The sequence below is a fragment of the Camelina sativa genome, chromosome 10, assembly GCF_030686135.1.
Source record: "Camelina sativa cultivar CO46 ecotype springtype chromosome 10, ASM3068613v1".
Classification (NCBI taxonomy): Eukaryota; Viridiplantae; Streptophyta; class Magnoliopsida; order Brassicales; family Brassicaceae; genus Camelina; species Camelina sativa.
In genome coordinates this window covers 791,894-807,694 of record NC_141889.1, presented here as the reverse complement: position 1 = coordinate 807,694, position 15,801 = coordinate 791,894, and the positions used below count along the sequence as shown (strand labels likewise).

The 15,801-nt window shown below is 34.9% G+C and overlaps 5 protein-coding genes across 6 annotated transcripts; 2 read left to right on the top strand and 3 right to left on the bottom strand.

The window, feature by feature from the left end:
* Window positions 1–3,534: 3,534 nt before the first annotated feature.
* On the bottom strand, window positions 3,535–5,661 carry LOC104716280 (adenylyl-sulfate kinase 2, chloroplastic). The gene is made up of 6 exons (XM_010433672.3): window positions 5,088–5,661; window positions 4,663–4,959; window positions 4,428–4,546; window positions 4,229–4,313; window positions 4,077–4,123; window positions 3,535–3,972 (listed from the first exon to the last, which is right to left on the bottom strand). The coding sequence occupies exons 1-6, from the start codon at window positions 5,305–5,307 to the stop codon at window positions 3,871–3,873; spliced, it is 870 nt and encodes a 289-aa protein (XP_010431974.1). The 5' UTR covers window positions 5,308–5,661; the 3' UTR covers window positions 3,535–3,870.
* Window positions 5,662–6,288: 627 nt separating this feature from the next.
* LOC104716279 (tubulin-folding cofactor C) lies at window positions 6,289–8,001 on the bottom strand. Its single transcript, XM_010433671.3, has one exon. It carries the CDS (start codon window positions 7,690–7,692, stop codon window positions 6,577–6,579), a length of 1,116 nt encoding a protein of 371 aa, XP_010431973.1. The 5' UTR covers window positions 7,693–8,001; the 3' UTR covers window positions 6,289–6,576.
* Window positions 8,002–8,023: 22 nt separating this feature from the next.
* LOC109126992 (defensin-like protein 75) lies at window positions 8,024–8,636 on the bottom strand. Its single transcript, XM_019231031.2, has 2 exons — window positions 8,503–8,636; window positions 8,024–8,314 (listed from the first exon to the last, which is right to left on the bottom strand). The coding sequence occupies exons 1-2, from the start codon at window positions 8,567–8,569 to the stop codon at window positions 8,130–8,132; spliced, it is 252 nt and encodes an 83-aa protein (XP_019086576.1). The 5' UTR covers window positions 8,570–8,636; the 3' UTR covers window positions 8,024–8,129.
* A 712-nt stretch (window positions 8,637–9,348) lies between these two features.
* On the top strand, window positions 9,349–12,183 carry LOC104716278 (ubiquitin carboxyl-terminal hydrolase 3). The gene is made up of 6 exons (XM_010433670.3): window positions 9,349–9,762; window positions 10,204–10,320; window positions 10,652–10,750; window positions 10,867–11,064; window positions 11,167–11,348; window positions 11,546–12,183. The coding sequence occupies exons 1-6, from the start codon at window positions 9,646–9,648 to the stop codon at window positions 11,946–11,948; spliced, it is 1,116 nt and encodes a 371-aa protein (XP_010431972.1). The 5' UTR covers window positions 9,349–9,645; the 3' UTR covers window positions 11,949–12,183.
* Window positions 12,184–13,182: 999 nt separating this feature from the next.
* Window positions 13,183–15,581, top strand: LOC104716277 (uncharacterized). Of its 2 annotated transcripts, none has more exons than XM_010433669.3 (7): window positions 13,183–13,679; window positions 14,110–14,224; window positions 14,330–14,400; window positions 14,655–14,948; window positions 15,048–15,090; window positions 15,174–15,282; window positions 15,376–15,581. In XM_010433669.3, the coding sequence occupies exons 1-7, from the start codon at window positions 13,524–13,526 to the stop codon at window positions 15,458–15,460; spliced, it is 873 nt and encodes a 290-aa protein (XP_010431971.1). In that variant the 5' UTR covers window positions 13,183–13,523; the 3' UTR covers window positions 15,461–15,581. The 2 variants fall into 2 exon arrangements, 1 of the variants encoding a protein (XP_010431971.1); XR_015567878.1 differs by having other exon boundaries at window positions 13,343–13,679; window positions 14,655–14,928.
* Window positions 15,582–15,801: the final 220 nt, after the last annotated feature.

The following is a 15,801-nucleotide window of genomic DNA, read 5'->3' as shown; positions in this document are numbered from 1 at the left end:
TGTTTTGACAAAGTTAATCTTGTAGCGGTCGGAACCTATTTTTAACAATCTTTAACTTTACGTACGTAAAAACATGTATTAAACTTTTGTCAATTTAAAATCGGTTGTTTTACACATCAACGGAATGGCTAGACACTGGCTAATATATGCGACCTTGATAATAGTTTGATCCTAGAAGTACTGCATGATGCATTCATTTTGTTAATGTATGTTAGTCATGTAAATTTCACATATATATGCAAATTCTGATTAAATTCTTAGATGTATTTTGCTGAACCGAAACCAAGTGTCGTCATGTTTATTTAGCTTGTTTCCTTTTCAGGGAAATGACTTGCATAGTTCTATATAACCTCTTGATGTATATATTCACTGATAAATAAAATAATATATTGAAATTGTAAAGAAGTTGATTATTAAGAAGGGAGAATAATCAATAAAAATAATATCTAGGGAATATGTTTATTTTCCTGCGTAAGAGTTCACCTGCCAAAAACCCTCGTGGAAATTGAAACCCGGTTGAGAGGGAAGAGTCAAAGTTACTGACTACTACTTATATATATAGTCAATATATACAAATCAAGGCTTGGGTTTCCATGTTGCGACGCCGTTTTAGATCTGCCGTTGCCGATAATATGACCGAGACGAAGTCTTCAGTCAATTCCTCTTTTTTTTTTTTTTTTCTAAATTTAAAGCAATTAAGGAGAACACATATTTGGCGTCATTTCATTTTACACTAGCAAAAAAACAAAAAAATGAAGTTCACCAAGAAAATAGATTAATGATTAATGTAAAAGTCTTTGATTTAATATTTGCTTGTCTTTTTCCTTTTTTTTTAAAGGTGCTCAAAAATTTAACCTGTTTTCGCATTCTTCTTCGTTTTAACAAATCAAACATTTTTGGTTTATACAGTATATTATGTATACACGCATCAGCATGCATGAAATAATGGTAGTTTCATATTTTTTTACATAGATCGGTCTCTCGACGCAAAGTTTAAAATCTAAAGTTGGTACGTATACGTTTAACGGTTTGAGATCAAGATAATTACTTTTTTCTCAAAAAAAGATCAAGATAATTATTCGAGACAGTACACGTGGTCTATAATATCTGCTTCTTTCATAGGTTACCTTAAACAATAGAGGAGTAATTGAAGCAAATTAATTTCCGAGTACGTAGTCAATCGCTAAATTAATTCTGTATCGAGCCCCGGTGGTAAAGGACCCTCGGCTGAGGTAACCGGAGTTTCTAGCTCTAGTGGTAAAGGACCCTCAGCTGAGATATCCGCCATCATGAATTCGAGTCCCAACCACTATGGAATTCACATGCGGGCTGCAGCGTTCCAGGAACCGACACATGGAGTGCCATTTGGCCACCCACGTGGCTAGTCCAAGCGATCTGATAGCTAACACGTGGACCCTTGCTCTATCGGGTATCCGATAGCTAATACGTGGACTCTTGCTCTATCGGAGAGCGTTGGGATACCTGGATTAACAAAAAAAAAAAAAAAAATTCTGTATCGGAAAATAAAATTATGTGCATGTTCAGGCTGTTCAGCTGAATTTGTTTCTTATGTATCTGACACGTAAAACCTTAGAACTATGACCTTTTAGATCGATGATCGATGAATTTGTTTCATTCAGGAAATACTCTTTTCTCTCGATCGATGATCTTTTAGATCTTGTTTTAAAATAGATAATATTGTTACAAATTTATGCAAAAAGTAGCATCAAATAACTTTTTTAGCTCTTATATTTATTGATATAATTTTCAGTCAAAAATTCCAAATTCAAATTATTTTACCACAAATTAATACATGTGAGAAGCGTCACAATAGCTAGCTAGGTATTATAAAATCTTTCTTATAATATCCTATTAATTAGTCATTAATTAGTGTGTATTTGTTTAAACGATCATATAAAAAGACCAAGAGAGTATATACGTTCATAATGACACTTAGTGAAAACCGTAACCTTTAGATTTGAGATAATATATAGGAACATGAAGAAAAAAAAGTAATTGAAATAATAATTTATAATGGACCCGTTATCATGCATTTGAAGATGTTGAAATTTTCAGTTAATAGTTGTTAGCAAGACTAGAGCAATAGAATTCAATAATGACGTTGTAGGTCATGTTCAATATATTGAATCATCTATTATCTAGTATTATTTTTATATTGTATAGAATATTTTTCTTAAAATTACAAATATTTTGGTAATTTAACAGGTCAAGTTTGGTACTCAGAGCTAAAGTATTGACTATTCAGATCATACTGTAAATCATATTATGGAAAAGAAAAAGAGTTTAATACTCTCGAGTCTCTAGCGTGACCTCTTGACGAAATATTTGGTTGTCTTCCACGACTTTGAATGAAAGTCTAACTTCATCGGGATTTTTTTTATCAAAGACAAAATAAAACTGCAAGAGGAATTATTATAGTGTACTTGGAAATACTTTAGATCCGAGCACGATATTCTAGGGATTGCAATAATTATTTCCATAAATTTCTTTGGGATTTTCCGATTCTAAACTTCGATCCAATACTTTATCCTGCAATATTTTTTTGGGTGTCATGTGGAAGTCTTACGGTGAAACCAAACTATCACTCGGAGAGTGCCACCATACCCACTTTAATGACTATAGCTAATTTAAATTATTAGTTTATTTTTTTTGTTAATGTCATATAGTCATGCCAACCAAGGTAGTTATATTTTTGTATATGTATGCATGAAACAAATAAAACGTGCTCCATCCGCCAATTCTCACCTGTCAAATTTCACAAATTACATAATATATACTTTTAGAATAAACATTTTTTTGATTAAGAGTTAAATTTTAAAAGCTGTACGTAGATAGGTTCATTATATTTATGTGATTATTAGATATAGTTGTAATATTATTTATATTATTAAACCTATCAACTATTTTAACCAAAAAAAAAAGGATAGCCAAGACCATCATTTACAAAAAAATTCAAACAGATTCACTCAATATATACCTTCATTTACAAAAAAAAAAATTGTATTTTAACCAAGACCATCCTTTTTTTTGTGTGTAAATTAGAACAAAGATTATTGGTTTTCAGAAAACCTAAGTTTTCAAACAGATTCACTCAGTATATACCTTCTCTACAAAACCACCGCGGAATCCATAAATCATATATGTTTTTTAACTGTACGTAGTTTCAAGTATCAATCAAGCGACAAAATTAATCTTCTACTCTGTTCATCTATATCTTGAGTGAATGCTTGACGCCTCTTTAATTTTGGATTTTCACTTCACAATTTTGAGAGATGGGTTTCTGACTTTTTTTTTGCTGGGTGCGTTGTAGGGCTTTTCAGTTCTGGGCTGGCTTAATTATGATTCATCTATGTTATTATACCTTATTCTATATATAGTTTATTACGCGTTTTCAATTGATCATATTCAGTAATAAACCGTACGTGGTTTTTCACTAATATTCACTAATATTTATATCTATGAAATATTATAAATTAAATACAACGAAATGCATTTTGTCGATACACATTATAATTATAAAACACAGTCGATATCATTAGAGCAAATTAAACTTTTAAATCTTAATGATAAGTAGAAGAGGGAAAAAATAATTAAACTCTTAGTGGTAATAAGAAGAAAAATCTATCTTATTAAATATTCCGACGTTTGGCTAATTCCGAGGTACAATTCGGGGAACAAATGATAGTGTGACGAAGCGAGACGTACGACATTGTATCACGCCTCAAGCTTCTGATATATCGAACCAGCAGGGAGAGCTAGCAATCCTTCAGCTTCATTCGGCCATATATATCTCTAATTATATTCGACAAATTGGGTTCTCTATTTTGATATTCTTTTCCGACTTTTGACTTATCCCTCAAGGTAACCTTTGTTTTGCAGGTAAGAGATGATGTTCTCAGCCATCTGACGTGGCGAACACGAACTGTCTTCTCCTGTGTGTTTCAGTACTACCTGTAAGAAATTACAGAAACATACATAAATATTTATAATACAAATTTACGTTCCAAAATCTTCAGTTACATTAATTGTATACTGAATACATATAAATGACGAACCTCGCAATTCAGTGGTGCCTCGTAAGGGTCGTCGATTCCAGTGAAGCCTGGTTCAAGAAAACTCCACAGTTATGTATCTTTTTAATACTAACCTTTTTTTTGTACTTTTTAATACTAATCCAAACTGTGTCTAACATATATATATGTAGTACCTTTGATTTTTCCGGCACGTGCAAGCTTGTACAACCCCTTTGGGTCTCTTGACTCGCATACAGGAAGAGGAACGTCCATGAACACCTAAAGTACAATTTAAAGTTTTCGTAATAATTATCAATATGCAATATACTTACAGAAGTAAAATCATCGGATAGGACTATATAAAAGTAGCTAGTCAAACGGTATATAGCGTACCTCGACGAAATCGCCCTCAGGTAACAAGGACCGGCACGCGTCTCTGTCTCTCCGATACGGAGAAATCAAACTTGCTATACAAATGACGCCAACGTCAGCAAACAACTTAGCCACCTCACCTGATATATATACATTATAACCATATTGAGTTTGAACATAATTAAGTTTCCACAATATATATAAACCATATATATATAACGTTAAAAATCGTTTTAATATACAACGTATCGTGTACCAATTCGTCTTATGTTTTCGGTACGGTGCTCAGATTTGAAAGTGAGGTCCCGGTTAAGGCCGTGACGGACATTGTCGCCGTCGAGTGTGTAAGTGAGTTTGCCTCTTTCAAACAAGGCTTTACTTAGTGCACAAGCAATAGTGCTTTTCCCTGAACCGCTGAGACCAGTGATCCAAATGACACAACCCTTTTGTTGAAGAAGTTGTTGTCGGTCGCATCTGCAGATCGAACTCTCGTGCCATACGATGTTCTCTGCCTTCTCTTTTCCGTTAACTCTCCTCTCTTTAAGATTCGTTTCTGCGCCCAAACACATATAGTAGAAAAAAGTGGTCAGCTTTTTTATATATATATATATATATATATATATATTTAAACTGAACGATCTGTTATGACGAAACAGAGAGAGAGAGAGGAAGATGGAGAACCTGAAAGGGCGGGAAAATCGGCGGTGAGGGAAGCTTGAGCAGAGACGTTAACGGCGGAGATTGGATGAAAAGAAGCAGAGTTGGCTACTATTTTTCGGTTCTCCGCCGGAAGCTTGAGGAAAACGTCACTTGGAGGTCGTTTTCGCTGAGAATCGCCGTCGAGACCTGGAAGAGAACAGAAAACTGATGGTCGCGATGCTCTGATAGCTAATCCTTCCATTTGAATCCGACGATCAAGAAATTTGCAGACGAATGTGGTGGTGGTGGGTGTGTGGCTGTTTTTACGTAATTTCACAACAACAAAAAAAAGAAAGAAAAAAAAAACTTTGTAGATATAAATTTATGTGTAAGAAAGAAGGATTTATATGAAAGTATATAGAGAGAGTAAGAGAGTGAGTAAGAAAACAGGTGAGAAGTAGAGAGTCATATGTTCTTCCACAAAAAACACATGACCATATTCCATCATTGAAACCCTTATTTTTATATTTATATATAATACTAATCAGTTGAACTAAGTTACTAGTATTGGAAGAAAAAAAATTACTAGCTACTAGTGTTTTAATTTTTTTAAATTGAATATTTGTAGTTAAGAAAATATAGTGGTTTTGGTATGTGTGCATGGGGTCACTGTTGAAGGCCAATCTTTTGGGAAAACGATAGTAGTATGTCTTTTTCCATCTACCAACCTAGCAACATATGCCCCCATTCCGAGTCCCATGTGATTTATAAGCTATATATACTATTTTATCATCTTACTTGCATCATACTTTATGGTTTTATTTGTTTTAAATTTAAAACTTCAGATAATTATGCTCGACTGGATTTTGTACATATGAAAGTTAATGATGATGTCAATATCAGATTCAACACTACACACTTTCCTACTGCAGTTTTTTTTTTTATTTTTTTTTATTTTGGTCTTTTGTCTCAATTCTCCTAATTGTTTGAGCAACTTGTTCTGAATAGTCAGACAGTCAATGCAGGCGGTTCCCTCATGGTTATGTGGGTCTTACATCTTTATTGGGCCTTCTAGCCCAATTGTACTAAGCTTTGAGGCAGACTTATCTCAACTATCTATGGCAGTATCACAAATTCAGGAAACTATTAAATTAAAGCCTTACTCTTTTTTTTTTTTTTTTTTTTTTTTTTTTTTTTTTTATTATAATAGTGATCGTAAGATTGTAAGGTAAACTCCAAAAACTGTCAGAAATTACACCTTTGACCTTTAGTATTGGCTTTTCTCTAAACACAAGATCAAAATCAAAAGAAATTGATCTCCATATTTAAAAACCAACTACAAGATCACAGATTATAAAGCAAATATGTAAAGCTGTCTCGTTTGGTTTATCATCAGACTCACTCACCATGATGGAAATGAAAATGGAACACACAATCATAATATTCCAAAAAAAAAAGAGACTTAGTGCTAAACAGAGAGTGCTTCTTTGGTATAAATGACCAAATCTTTATAAGAATGTAATTTGGTAACTCAAGAACCTGCATCACTGGAAATGGAAACCGAAGAAACCCTTTCTTCTTCCGGCAAGACTGACCAATTCGGCGACTGTATAGCTCTAAGCCACCGGAAATCATCCACATTGGACCAGTTCTTAGTCTCCTCATCCAAACCTGCCGTCTTCAAATCTTCCTCAATCCCTTGGTAATCCAAACAGTAAGGAGCAAATCTGACACCATTACTGTCTTCAATGATGGGACGACTCCTCACTCTCAGGTAGAAATCACTCTCCCTAGCGCAATGGATTCTGATCTGATGCGAGGCCAACACAAGAACACAATCTTGTACGTCGTCGATCAGAATCGAACCAACAACTGGACCTGTGTAGACGTTACAATACTTCAACCTGTGAAGAAACAGAGCGCTAACAGTTCCTGATAACTGTACTTGGCATGAATCGAGATCCGACAATGTGAATTCTCCGATCGACGAGCCTTTGAAACTTTTGACCAGAGTCTCTCCGCGCTTGTTCCTCAATCCCGGAGAATCGCGTACGGGTACGGGGAGATTCGGAGGTGAAACGACGCCGGGTTTTTGAATCTCCGGAAGCTTTTTGGACGTCGATTTGCTCTTGAACGAGAACTTCTTCTTCGGGATTAACTCGGCGGAGAGGCTCTCGAGGCTCTGCTTGAGATCGGATACAATTTTCAGAGACGATCGTACCTCGTAAGAAGGAAGGAAATACGAGTTCTCAGCGAGAAGCTTCTCGAGATTGTTGATCGCTAAGGAGATATCAGCAAGATCCGATTTAAGCTTTGACGAATCCGTCGAGGAGGAGGAGGAAACGAGTCGTGACTCAGCGATTCGAGACTCGATGGATCGCTTGGCGTCGGAGAATTTGGCGAGAAACGAGGAAGTCGATTCGAGAGTGGAGGAGGAGGAGGAGGAGGAAGTGTCAGGTGAATCGGATTTACGAGCTTGGTGACGAGCAGAGAGGCGTTCAAGCATGTCATGGTGCTTCTTCTGCAATGCCGGATCTAGGGTTTCGGGATCGTCGTCTTCCATAATCGTTTTACCCCCAATTGTGACGGCGTTTTTACAAATCGAAGCTAAGACCAAGGATGACCTAAACGTCACCGTTTCAATCATTCCAGTGAAATAGCATGATAAAAAGTAAAAACAGTGATATTGCAATTTTATCCTTGATGATGTCAAATGTGCTGACAGTAACCTCAGGTCCAAGATAACCCAAAATCAAGAGTATAATCAAAAATCGGAACTATTTTATATTCTAGAGTCTCGATTATTCTACGGTAGGATAAGTTCAATGTTTTGACCTATGTTATATGGTTTTGGTTTGTTGTAATTATTTTATAAATCAAAAAGATTCATCTAATACACCATTGTTTTTTTTTTTTTTTTTTTACTTTTTGTTACTTCGAATAATAAACATGACACATTTTGTATGCACCATAGTAAGTGAAAAGAAAAAAAGATGATTCATTTCCTTTGGATTATTATTTTTGTATTTGAAATTCTTATTTAGTGATCGTACAAATTATTTAGTGATGATACTAAAAACCAGTTTAGTTGTTCAACTGAGTAGCTTGTTTAAAAATTTGTTTCTTTCTTGGTTTGCAGCAACAACCCGTCCCAGTTTTAAAAATTGCACAAGTCCAATCAGTATAACCTTTCGATATGCAAAGTTGTTGGCAATTGTTAGTGCACGGTCCATAATAATCAGCATCAACGGTGATTGCGTTTGCTTGTTCTAAAAAAAAAAAAATCTAGTTAGAAATAAATAAAATACAATGTGTACTACGACAAAAAAAAAACATTATTGTAAAATAATTAGAAATAAGCTTTAACATTGCTAAGAAAGTATTTCGAATAATTGAGAATATTGATATTGAAAAATTGAGAATATTGATAATGAGAAATTGAGAATGCTTGATTAACCTGCAATGACCAACAACAAAATTATTGCGATGGTACCAACAACTGCTAAAGATATGATCTTGGCCATATTTTTTTTCTGGATTATTGTTTGTATGATAACGTGTTGTAAGTATTTTCTAATGTCTTGAAGTTGATGTCTTTTGTTGAGATATAATAGGTCTTTATAGTTTGATTGGTGACATAAATTCCTAAATAAATAAAGAAAGAATACTAAAAATGCCAATTTTGAAATTCTTTTTGAAATATTTGACTGTAAATGATCTCTTACACATTTGACTAAAATTTTATCACTACTGATTTAGTAGGAACCTAAATCTAGGATGGGAAAAATGAATATATATGTAAATTTTATTTGAGCATATAGCAAATTTGTTTTAAAATGCTAATAATGATATAAGACTTTGACTATCTATAAGGAAATATATTACAAAATATTCAAACATATCTTGGTCAACATAATAAATTGATTATATAAGTTAAAACTGAAAAAAAAAATATTGAAATATTGTTAAAAAGGTTTTTTTTGTTGAAGTATAATTAGTTAAGGCATATTTATAAACAACAATAGCTAACTGGTTTTTAGTATAGATTGTACGTTTTTCATATACAATTTCTAAATAAATATTTCAAATACACATTATAAATATATTAGCTTTTTTAACTGCATTGGAGTTAGTTTGGTTCGGTTTTACATACTGGGTTATATATTATACAGGTTTGGTTCGGTTGGATTCGAGAATTTTGATCATACTACTAATACTTTAGAAATTGGAGTTCATTTTCCGTAAAGATTACAAATTTGGAGGAGTAATATGCAATATTTGACATCAAACTCTTTTTTTTTCTTCTTTTTTCACATCTTCCTTCGTTGCTTCGCTTTTTATTAATTAAAAAATAAATAAAAAGAGAGAATAAAATTAAATATTTATCGTCGTCGATCCTCTTCTCTTCGCACTAAAGAGAGAAGAAATCTGAAATTATCGGATCGAATCGAATCGGACAATCGCAGAGAGAGAGAGAGAGAGAGAGAGGCTAATAAGCGTAAAAGAGAGAATAATACTCCGTGGGGGCTTTGATAGAGAGAGAATCGGGCGAGTCAGGGATCAGAAAAAAACGGTGATACGGAAGCTAGTTCTAGGGCTAATGGGCGCCGCGGGCTCCAAACTCGAGAAAGCTCTCGGCGACCAGTTCCCCGAAGGTGAACGTTACTTCGGATTCGAGAATTTCGGAAACACTTGCTACTGCAACAGCGTTTTGCAGGTCCTTACTTCCCTCTTTACGTTCCTTTGACGATTTCTTCCTTCTGGGTTTGTTCAATTCCAGTACATTAGACCGATTAGAATCGTATCATGGTTTGACCTTACTTTGTCCAATTCGTTTCAAAAGGTTAAAATTTGGTTTGGTTGCATTCAGATTGTCTCGGAATTATTCTTCGCTCTTTCAAATTGGAGTTAGGCTTTACATTTTTTTGCGAATCTATGCTTAAGAAGGGTGTTAGGGTGTGTAGTGAGAGCATTTAGTACTTTGTTATAAGTACTCTTGTATTTGCAATTGTGTATCCTCTCTCTATTGTTTTTTAAGATATACCTGTGTGTGTGCGCTATGTATATGGAAGAGTTCTCTCTGGACTGGAGAAAATTAAATTTTATCATTGGCTACTAGAATCCTTGATGTGATGAATCTCCTCTATTCCTTGTGCAGGCTCTTTATTTCTGTGTTCCCTTTCGTGAACAATTGCTCGAATACTATACCAGTAATAAAAGCGTTGCCGATGCTGAAGAGAATCTTATGACTTGCCTGGCAGACTTATTTTCTCAGGTATTTGTATACATAACTTCAAACGGTCTTGTTTAACTCAAATGACCATCTCTCCTTGGCTGATAATATTTCTCTTGTGCAAGCTTGGTTTACTTGATTCTCACCTTGACATTATATATGGATCAAGTCACTTGTAAATGTCGTAGGGATAACTGGAACTCGATACTTTGTCTTTTGTTAGGTATCTTCGTTAATCTAAAAAAGTGCTTGATGGAGGGCTTAGTATGTCATATCCTGTCAATCATCATCTATTTGATTGTCCTGTGCCCATTCATTTCTGCAGGAAACAAAAGTGCTATCTTAAGTTTAATCATTGTAATTCTTTCTGTAGATAAGTTCCCAGAAGAAGAAAACTGGTGTTATTGCGCCTAAGCGATTTGTACAGAGGTTGAAGAAACAGAATGAGCTGTTCCGGAGTTATATGCACCAGGTGATCTTTGAAATTTTCTTCATCTTTTCTAGCATTTTTTTTACTGTACATGTGAGAAAAGCAATATACTAATACTATGCATATTTGATTGAACTGGCCATTTTACTCTCATGTAGGATGCACATGAATTCCTGAATTATTTGCTGAATGAAGTTGTTGACATACTGGAGAAAGAGGCAAAAGCGTCAAAACCCGAACATGAAACCTCACCATCATCATCTCCCGAAAAGATTGCAAACGGACTGAAAGTTCCTCAGGCAAATGGTGTTGTGCACAAAGAGCCTATTGTTACTTGGGTGCACAATATTTTCCAGGTCAGTTATTTTCAATGACAAAGCTCATCATGTTTCCTTCTAAGGTTTGACTTTGTAGTACATTTTTGTTTTAATATAAATTATTCCGGATAATATACACAGGGCATACTTACCAACGAGACAAGGTGTCTGCGATGTGAAACAGTGACTGCAAGAGACGAAACATTCCTAGACCTAAGCCTTGATATCGAACAGAACAGTTCGATAACTAGCTGTTTGAAAAACTTCAGCTCTACAGAGACTCTTCACGCTGAAGACAAATTCTTCTGTGACAAATGCTGCAGGTAAGGTGTTGGTTTTTAGTCTGACCCCATTGCTTTTCATAGTTAAATTCTTCAGCTTTGCTTTTAATAGCTGCAACTAAATATTAGTCTTTGAGCTCTTGTATTCCTTTCAATGGCTGATCTGTATGATTTATTAGGTGCAATGGCAATTTCATAGCGCTGACCAAATCCCGATTCTTTTATGTTTGTTATTGCAGCTTACAAGAAGCACAAAAGAGGATGAAGATCAAGAAGCCGCCACACATCTTAGTCATCCATCTAAAACGATTCAAATACATCGAACAGCTAGGCCGCTATAAGAAGCTCTCATATCGAGTCGTCTTCCCTCTGGAGCTAAAACTGAGCAACACGGTGGAACCCTATGCAGATGTGGAGTACTCTCTGTTTGCAGTGGTGGTTCATGTCGGAAGTGGACCAAACCATGGTCATTACGTGAGCCTTGTGAAAAGCCACAACCATTGGCTATTCTTTGATGATGAGAATGTTGAGATGATTGAAGAATCAGCTGTTCAAACGTTCTTTGGATCGTCTCAGGAGTATTCGAGCAATACTGATCATGGTTACATCTTGTTCTATGAGAGCCTTGGACCGACCAAGTAAAAAAAGCTGAGAAAGCAGCAAAAAGGGACTCTCTTCGTTTTTCTTTCTTTAACTATTAGTAATGGGTATATGCTTGTCTTAAAATGTCAACTCAATTGACAGTAACTTTTTTTTTTTGGTTTTCTTTCTGTCTTATCTCTCCCAAAGATACTTACTTGGTGAGCTTAAAAATTGGAAAAGTTTTTAACTGAAATTTGTATACTTTGAAAGGCCATGTACAGTTTATGGCAAATAACTCCTTGTCTTTTGCATCTTTTTCAGTCAAAGTAAAAAAGCATGGAAGAAGGTTTACAATATTGTTGAATTTACATTGGGTTACCTCTTTTTTTTATTTTTTTATATGGTCTCAAAGTTGTCTAAAGTTTTGTATTAGTTTCGTCTTTGAATTCACAAACAAAACAGACTACAAAATTGTTATTAGTACTGACTGTATGAGTACGATGGAATATGTCAGATAATTTTTAAATACGGCCCATTAAGAACAATTGGGCTGATAAAGATATTTAGGACCCGGCGATAATCACTTTTGTCGTGAGAATAATAAAGCTATATAAACAAACAAACAAGTAAATATAAATATTCCTACAAGAAAAAAAGAAGAAAAAAAAAGAGAGACAAAACAAAACAGAAAAGAAAGTTCACGGGAGAAGTTGACGAAGAAGATACAGACAGAAAGGCTTGGATCACCCGTGAGCTGTGTGCTTTTTTTCTCAAAACATAAATGTTTTCCTTTTTTCTGATTCAACAAACCAAGTTATTAAGAATAATACCTCCCAAACCAAGTTATTAAGAATATATAATTTATAAAAGTATAAAACTGATAAATATATAATTTTACTTACTTACTAATAACAAGAGTAAATGATTTTATTAAAGCCTGGCAAATAGCAAGGGGAATTAAATGAATATGACATTGCAAGAAAAAAAGAAGAAGAAGTGCATGGGTGGATTTTATATATATATATGGTTGGATTATTATAATGTCACAAAAAGGTAGGAGACAGCTCATAAATAGTAAATTGTAATTATGAATGATAGGAGTAGACTAGTAGTAGTAGTAGCAGCATCAAACAACAGAAGAAAAAAAGAAAAGAGAGTACAGAGTACAGACATGCATTTATTTGTCAGTAAATGTCATTATGTTGTTGATGATCCCATCCCATCCCATTCCCATCCATATGGTGGTGATTATGAAATCTCTCTTAAGTAGCACTACTACTAATCCAAGTTTAATGAATAAAACAAACAATAACAAAGATATAGGAGCAGAGGATAAAAGAAGAAAGAAAGAAAAAGTAAAAGGGTAACTTGGGAATTTAAAGTAAAAAAACAAAAAAAAAAAAAAGGGAGGGCGAAGAATTAGGATTTGTCGTTATCTTCTCACTGCTGAATAGGGTGTGGGTATGTCGCAATCAGAGATGGATTGAAGAAAAGCCATTCACAGGCGAATCGCGCCGGGCCCGGAGAAGAGCGTCTTCCTCTTCAATCTCTCTCTCTCTCTCTCTTTCTGAATCTGCCCGTTACTCAGAAGCTTCCGATACAAAAAAAAAAAAAAAAAAAAAACACTCTCTCTACATGCATTTGTTGTTTTTTTACACTTTACAAGTCTCTCTTCAAGCTTCGTCTTCCCCTTGGCTCACCTTCGTTTTTGAAGCATCGCTTCTAATTTCCCTCCGTCGGTTCACCATTCTCTCTCTCTCTCTCTCTCCGATGGGTGATTTCTTCGATGAGGTTAGTTTAGATTACTCCTTCTTCTTGTTTTGATTCTTCCTCCTATGGATTTGTTTTGTTTTTTTTTTTTTTTTTTGAAATCGAATCTTCGATTTGGAATATTGAAAAGAAGATAAGACTTATGGCTCTTCAGATTCGATTCTGGATGTGTGTGTGGCCATTATCGTTCTCTTAGGATGGATCATGAGAGAAAATACTATTTTAGGAATTTTACTAATCTTGTTGCAACTGTTTTAGTGTGGTCATCACTTACTTAGGTGAAGAGAATTAGTGAAAATGATCAAATTAAGAAAAGTCTCTTACGTTTTACAAATTAATTCTCTAATCAAGTTGTTACACTGTTATTGTTTTGATATCTTTTGGTCAAAGTCTTTGTGATCGTTTTTTTGTTCTAGCTTTCCATTGGTGTGATCTGAATATATATGTACAGGGGAAGCAGCAATTCATAACTGTTGCAGATGGGAATGCACCACTACCTGTCAAGTATCCAAGTTTCAAACCACCTAAGTCGAGTTTCAGTGATGGTGGCAAACATATTCCCATTGGTAAATTGTTTAAAAGATTACGCTTTTCAAATTCAGTATCATAGATAGTTTTTCCAAGCTTGCTAATGAGTGAAATGACCCTTCTGTTTTATTTTTGCAATGCAGATGTTTTCCCACTTCTTGTCAAGGAGGCTGCTTTCCCTTTGAAAGAAGACCCTTGCATCGATACTCCATTGGTGAGTTCTTTTTTTTTAGATAACAAGTCCTTAATTGAATTGACTCGAGCCATTTGACTGTTGCTCTGAAACTAGGATTTTCTTAGAGTAGAACATGATGATTGTATTTGGTTGCATTTGAACGAGGGTTGATATGTTCATTAGTAGATCAGTGGTACATCTGAGAACTAAATAGATGTTCAAGAAGTAGCATTGTGGGTGTACTATGATAAGGTGTGGTGCTAAGTCCTCCAAACTCTGCCATATTTGTATAGGTCCAAGACGTGTGTACTATCTCTGTTTTACCTGATGAAGGAAGTACAATCCCGCAATGTACCTCGCAGTTTACTCTCCTGAGCTTCGTCAAGGCCCTGCTTCCATCTAAAAATCAGATGTTGATCGACGCTCAGCTGAACTGTCAGAAAACGCAGAACCGCATCAATGTGCTACTGGGAGGCACCGATTCTTACCAATCATGCGTTGTGGACATAAACGTCGAGAAAGGGAATGGCGGTGAGACAGTGACATCCCATGACGAAGTTGTTGCAAGTATGAAATCTGAGAGTGTAGTAAGTTCTTTCTATTTGTTCTACTTTGCTTGGTCTATATCGAGAAGATGATATCCAAATGTCTGACTCTAATGTGGTTACTTTGATATTTTTTCACAGCATATGCAAAAGGTATTACAGAGACAAGCAAGCTTGAGCACTGGTAAGATAACAATATTTCATTGAAGTTGCATAATTTAAAGTTTTGTTTGTTTTGTTCACGCACTTGCAAATTTTCTGTTGCAGATAAAGCTATTTCTGAGCGATGCCATGATGCACCAACTAACAGATCGAGAAGATACAAGCGTGCCGCTTCATTTGATTCAAGAAAAATCGTCATCTTATTCTCAATCTTGTAAGTATATATACCTCTACTTTCTTAATGCGTATACATATATTATCTTTGATGAAGCATTTCACTATTAACTTTAAATCTCTTGGATTGCAGATCAAGTGTGGGAACATTGATATTGATCTACTTGACATTGAGAGTGAAGCAAAACGGAGACAACAACAGCTTCAATCACATGTAAACTGTAACATCTCTTTTGGCCTTTTGCTCTCCTTGGTCGTCTCTGTTTTGAATCTCTCTTTCCCAAAACTCGTCTTTTGTTCCAAGTTTCATAATGTCGATAATAACATTTCCTCTGTGCATATCACTTGCAAATGCGTAAGGCCTGATTAACGTGTAACTAAACAAGAGGTTAGAAAAGTAAAAACAAGAGAAGAATCAACAGTGCGTAGGCATCGTGATCGTCGTAAGTATACAATTTATACCAGAACAACAGCAGGCAGGTTCTTGTGATCCGTCAGAGATCATGTCAATAAATATAAAATCTTCAAACGAACCAAGTAAAATGATTAACAGATAATT

Excerpts from the sequence above, each read along its gene's own strand:
- LOC104716280 (XM_010433672.3), bottom strand. The coding sequence starts at position 5,307 with ATGGAAGGATTAGCTATCAGAGCATCGCGACCATCAGTTTTCTGTTCT. Across the intron at positions 4,960-5,087 it reads CGATTTTCCCGCCCTTTCAG|AAACGAATCTTAAAGAGAGG; the intron begins GTTCTCCATCTT and ends GTTTGGGCGCAG. Across the intron at positions 4,547-4,662 it reads CGAAAACATAAGACGAATTG|GTGAGGTGGCTAAGTTGTTT; the intron begins GTACACGATACG and ends TATATATATCAG.
- LOC104716278 (XM_010433670.3), top strand. The coding sequence starts at position 9,646 with ATGGGCGCCGCGGGCTCCAAACTCGAGAAAGCTCTCGGCGACCAGTTC. Across the intron at positions 9,763-10,203 it reads ACTGCAACAGCGTTTTGCAG|GCTCTTTATTTCTGTGTTCC; the intron begins GTCCTTACTTCC and ends TTCCTTGTGCAG. Across the intron at positions 10,751-10,866 it reads TCCGGAGTTATATGCACCAG|GATGCACATGAATTCCTGAA; the intron begins GTGATCTTTGAA and ends ACTCTCATGTAG.
- LOC104716277 (XM_010433669.3), top strand. The coding sequence starts at position 13,524 with ATGCATTTGTTGTTTTTTTACACTTTACAAGTCTCTCTTCAAGCTTCG. Across the intron at positions 13,680-14,109 it reads TGGGTGATTTCTTCGATGAG|GGGAAGCAGCAATTCATAAC; the intron begins GTTAGTTTAGAT and ends ATATATGTACAG. Across the intron at positions 14,401-14,654 it reads CTTGCATCGATACTCCATTG|GTCCAAGACGTGTGTACTAT; the intron begins GTGAGTTCTTTT and ends ATATTTGTATAG.
- LOC109126992 (XM_019231031.2), bottom strand. The coding sequence starts at position 8,569 with ATGGCCAAGATCATATCTTTAGCAGTTGTTGGTACCATCGCAATAATT. Across the intron at positions 8,315-8,502 it reads TTTGTTGTTGGTCATTGCAG|AACAAGCAAACGCAATCACC; the intron begins GTTAATCAAGCA and ends TTTTTTTTTTAG.
- LOC104716279 (XM_010433671.3), bottom strand. The coding sequence starts at position 7,692 with ATGATTGAAACGGTGACGTTTAGGTCATCCTTGGTCTTAGCTTCGATT.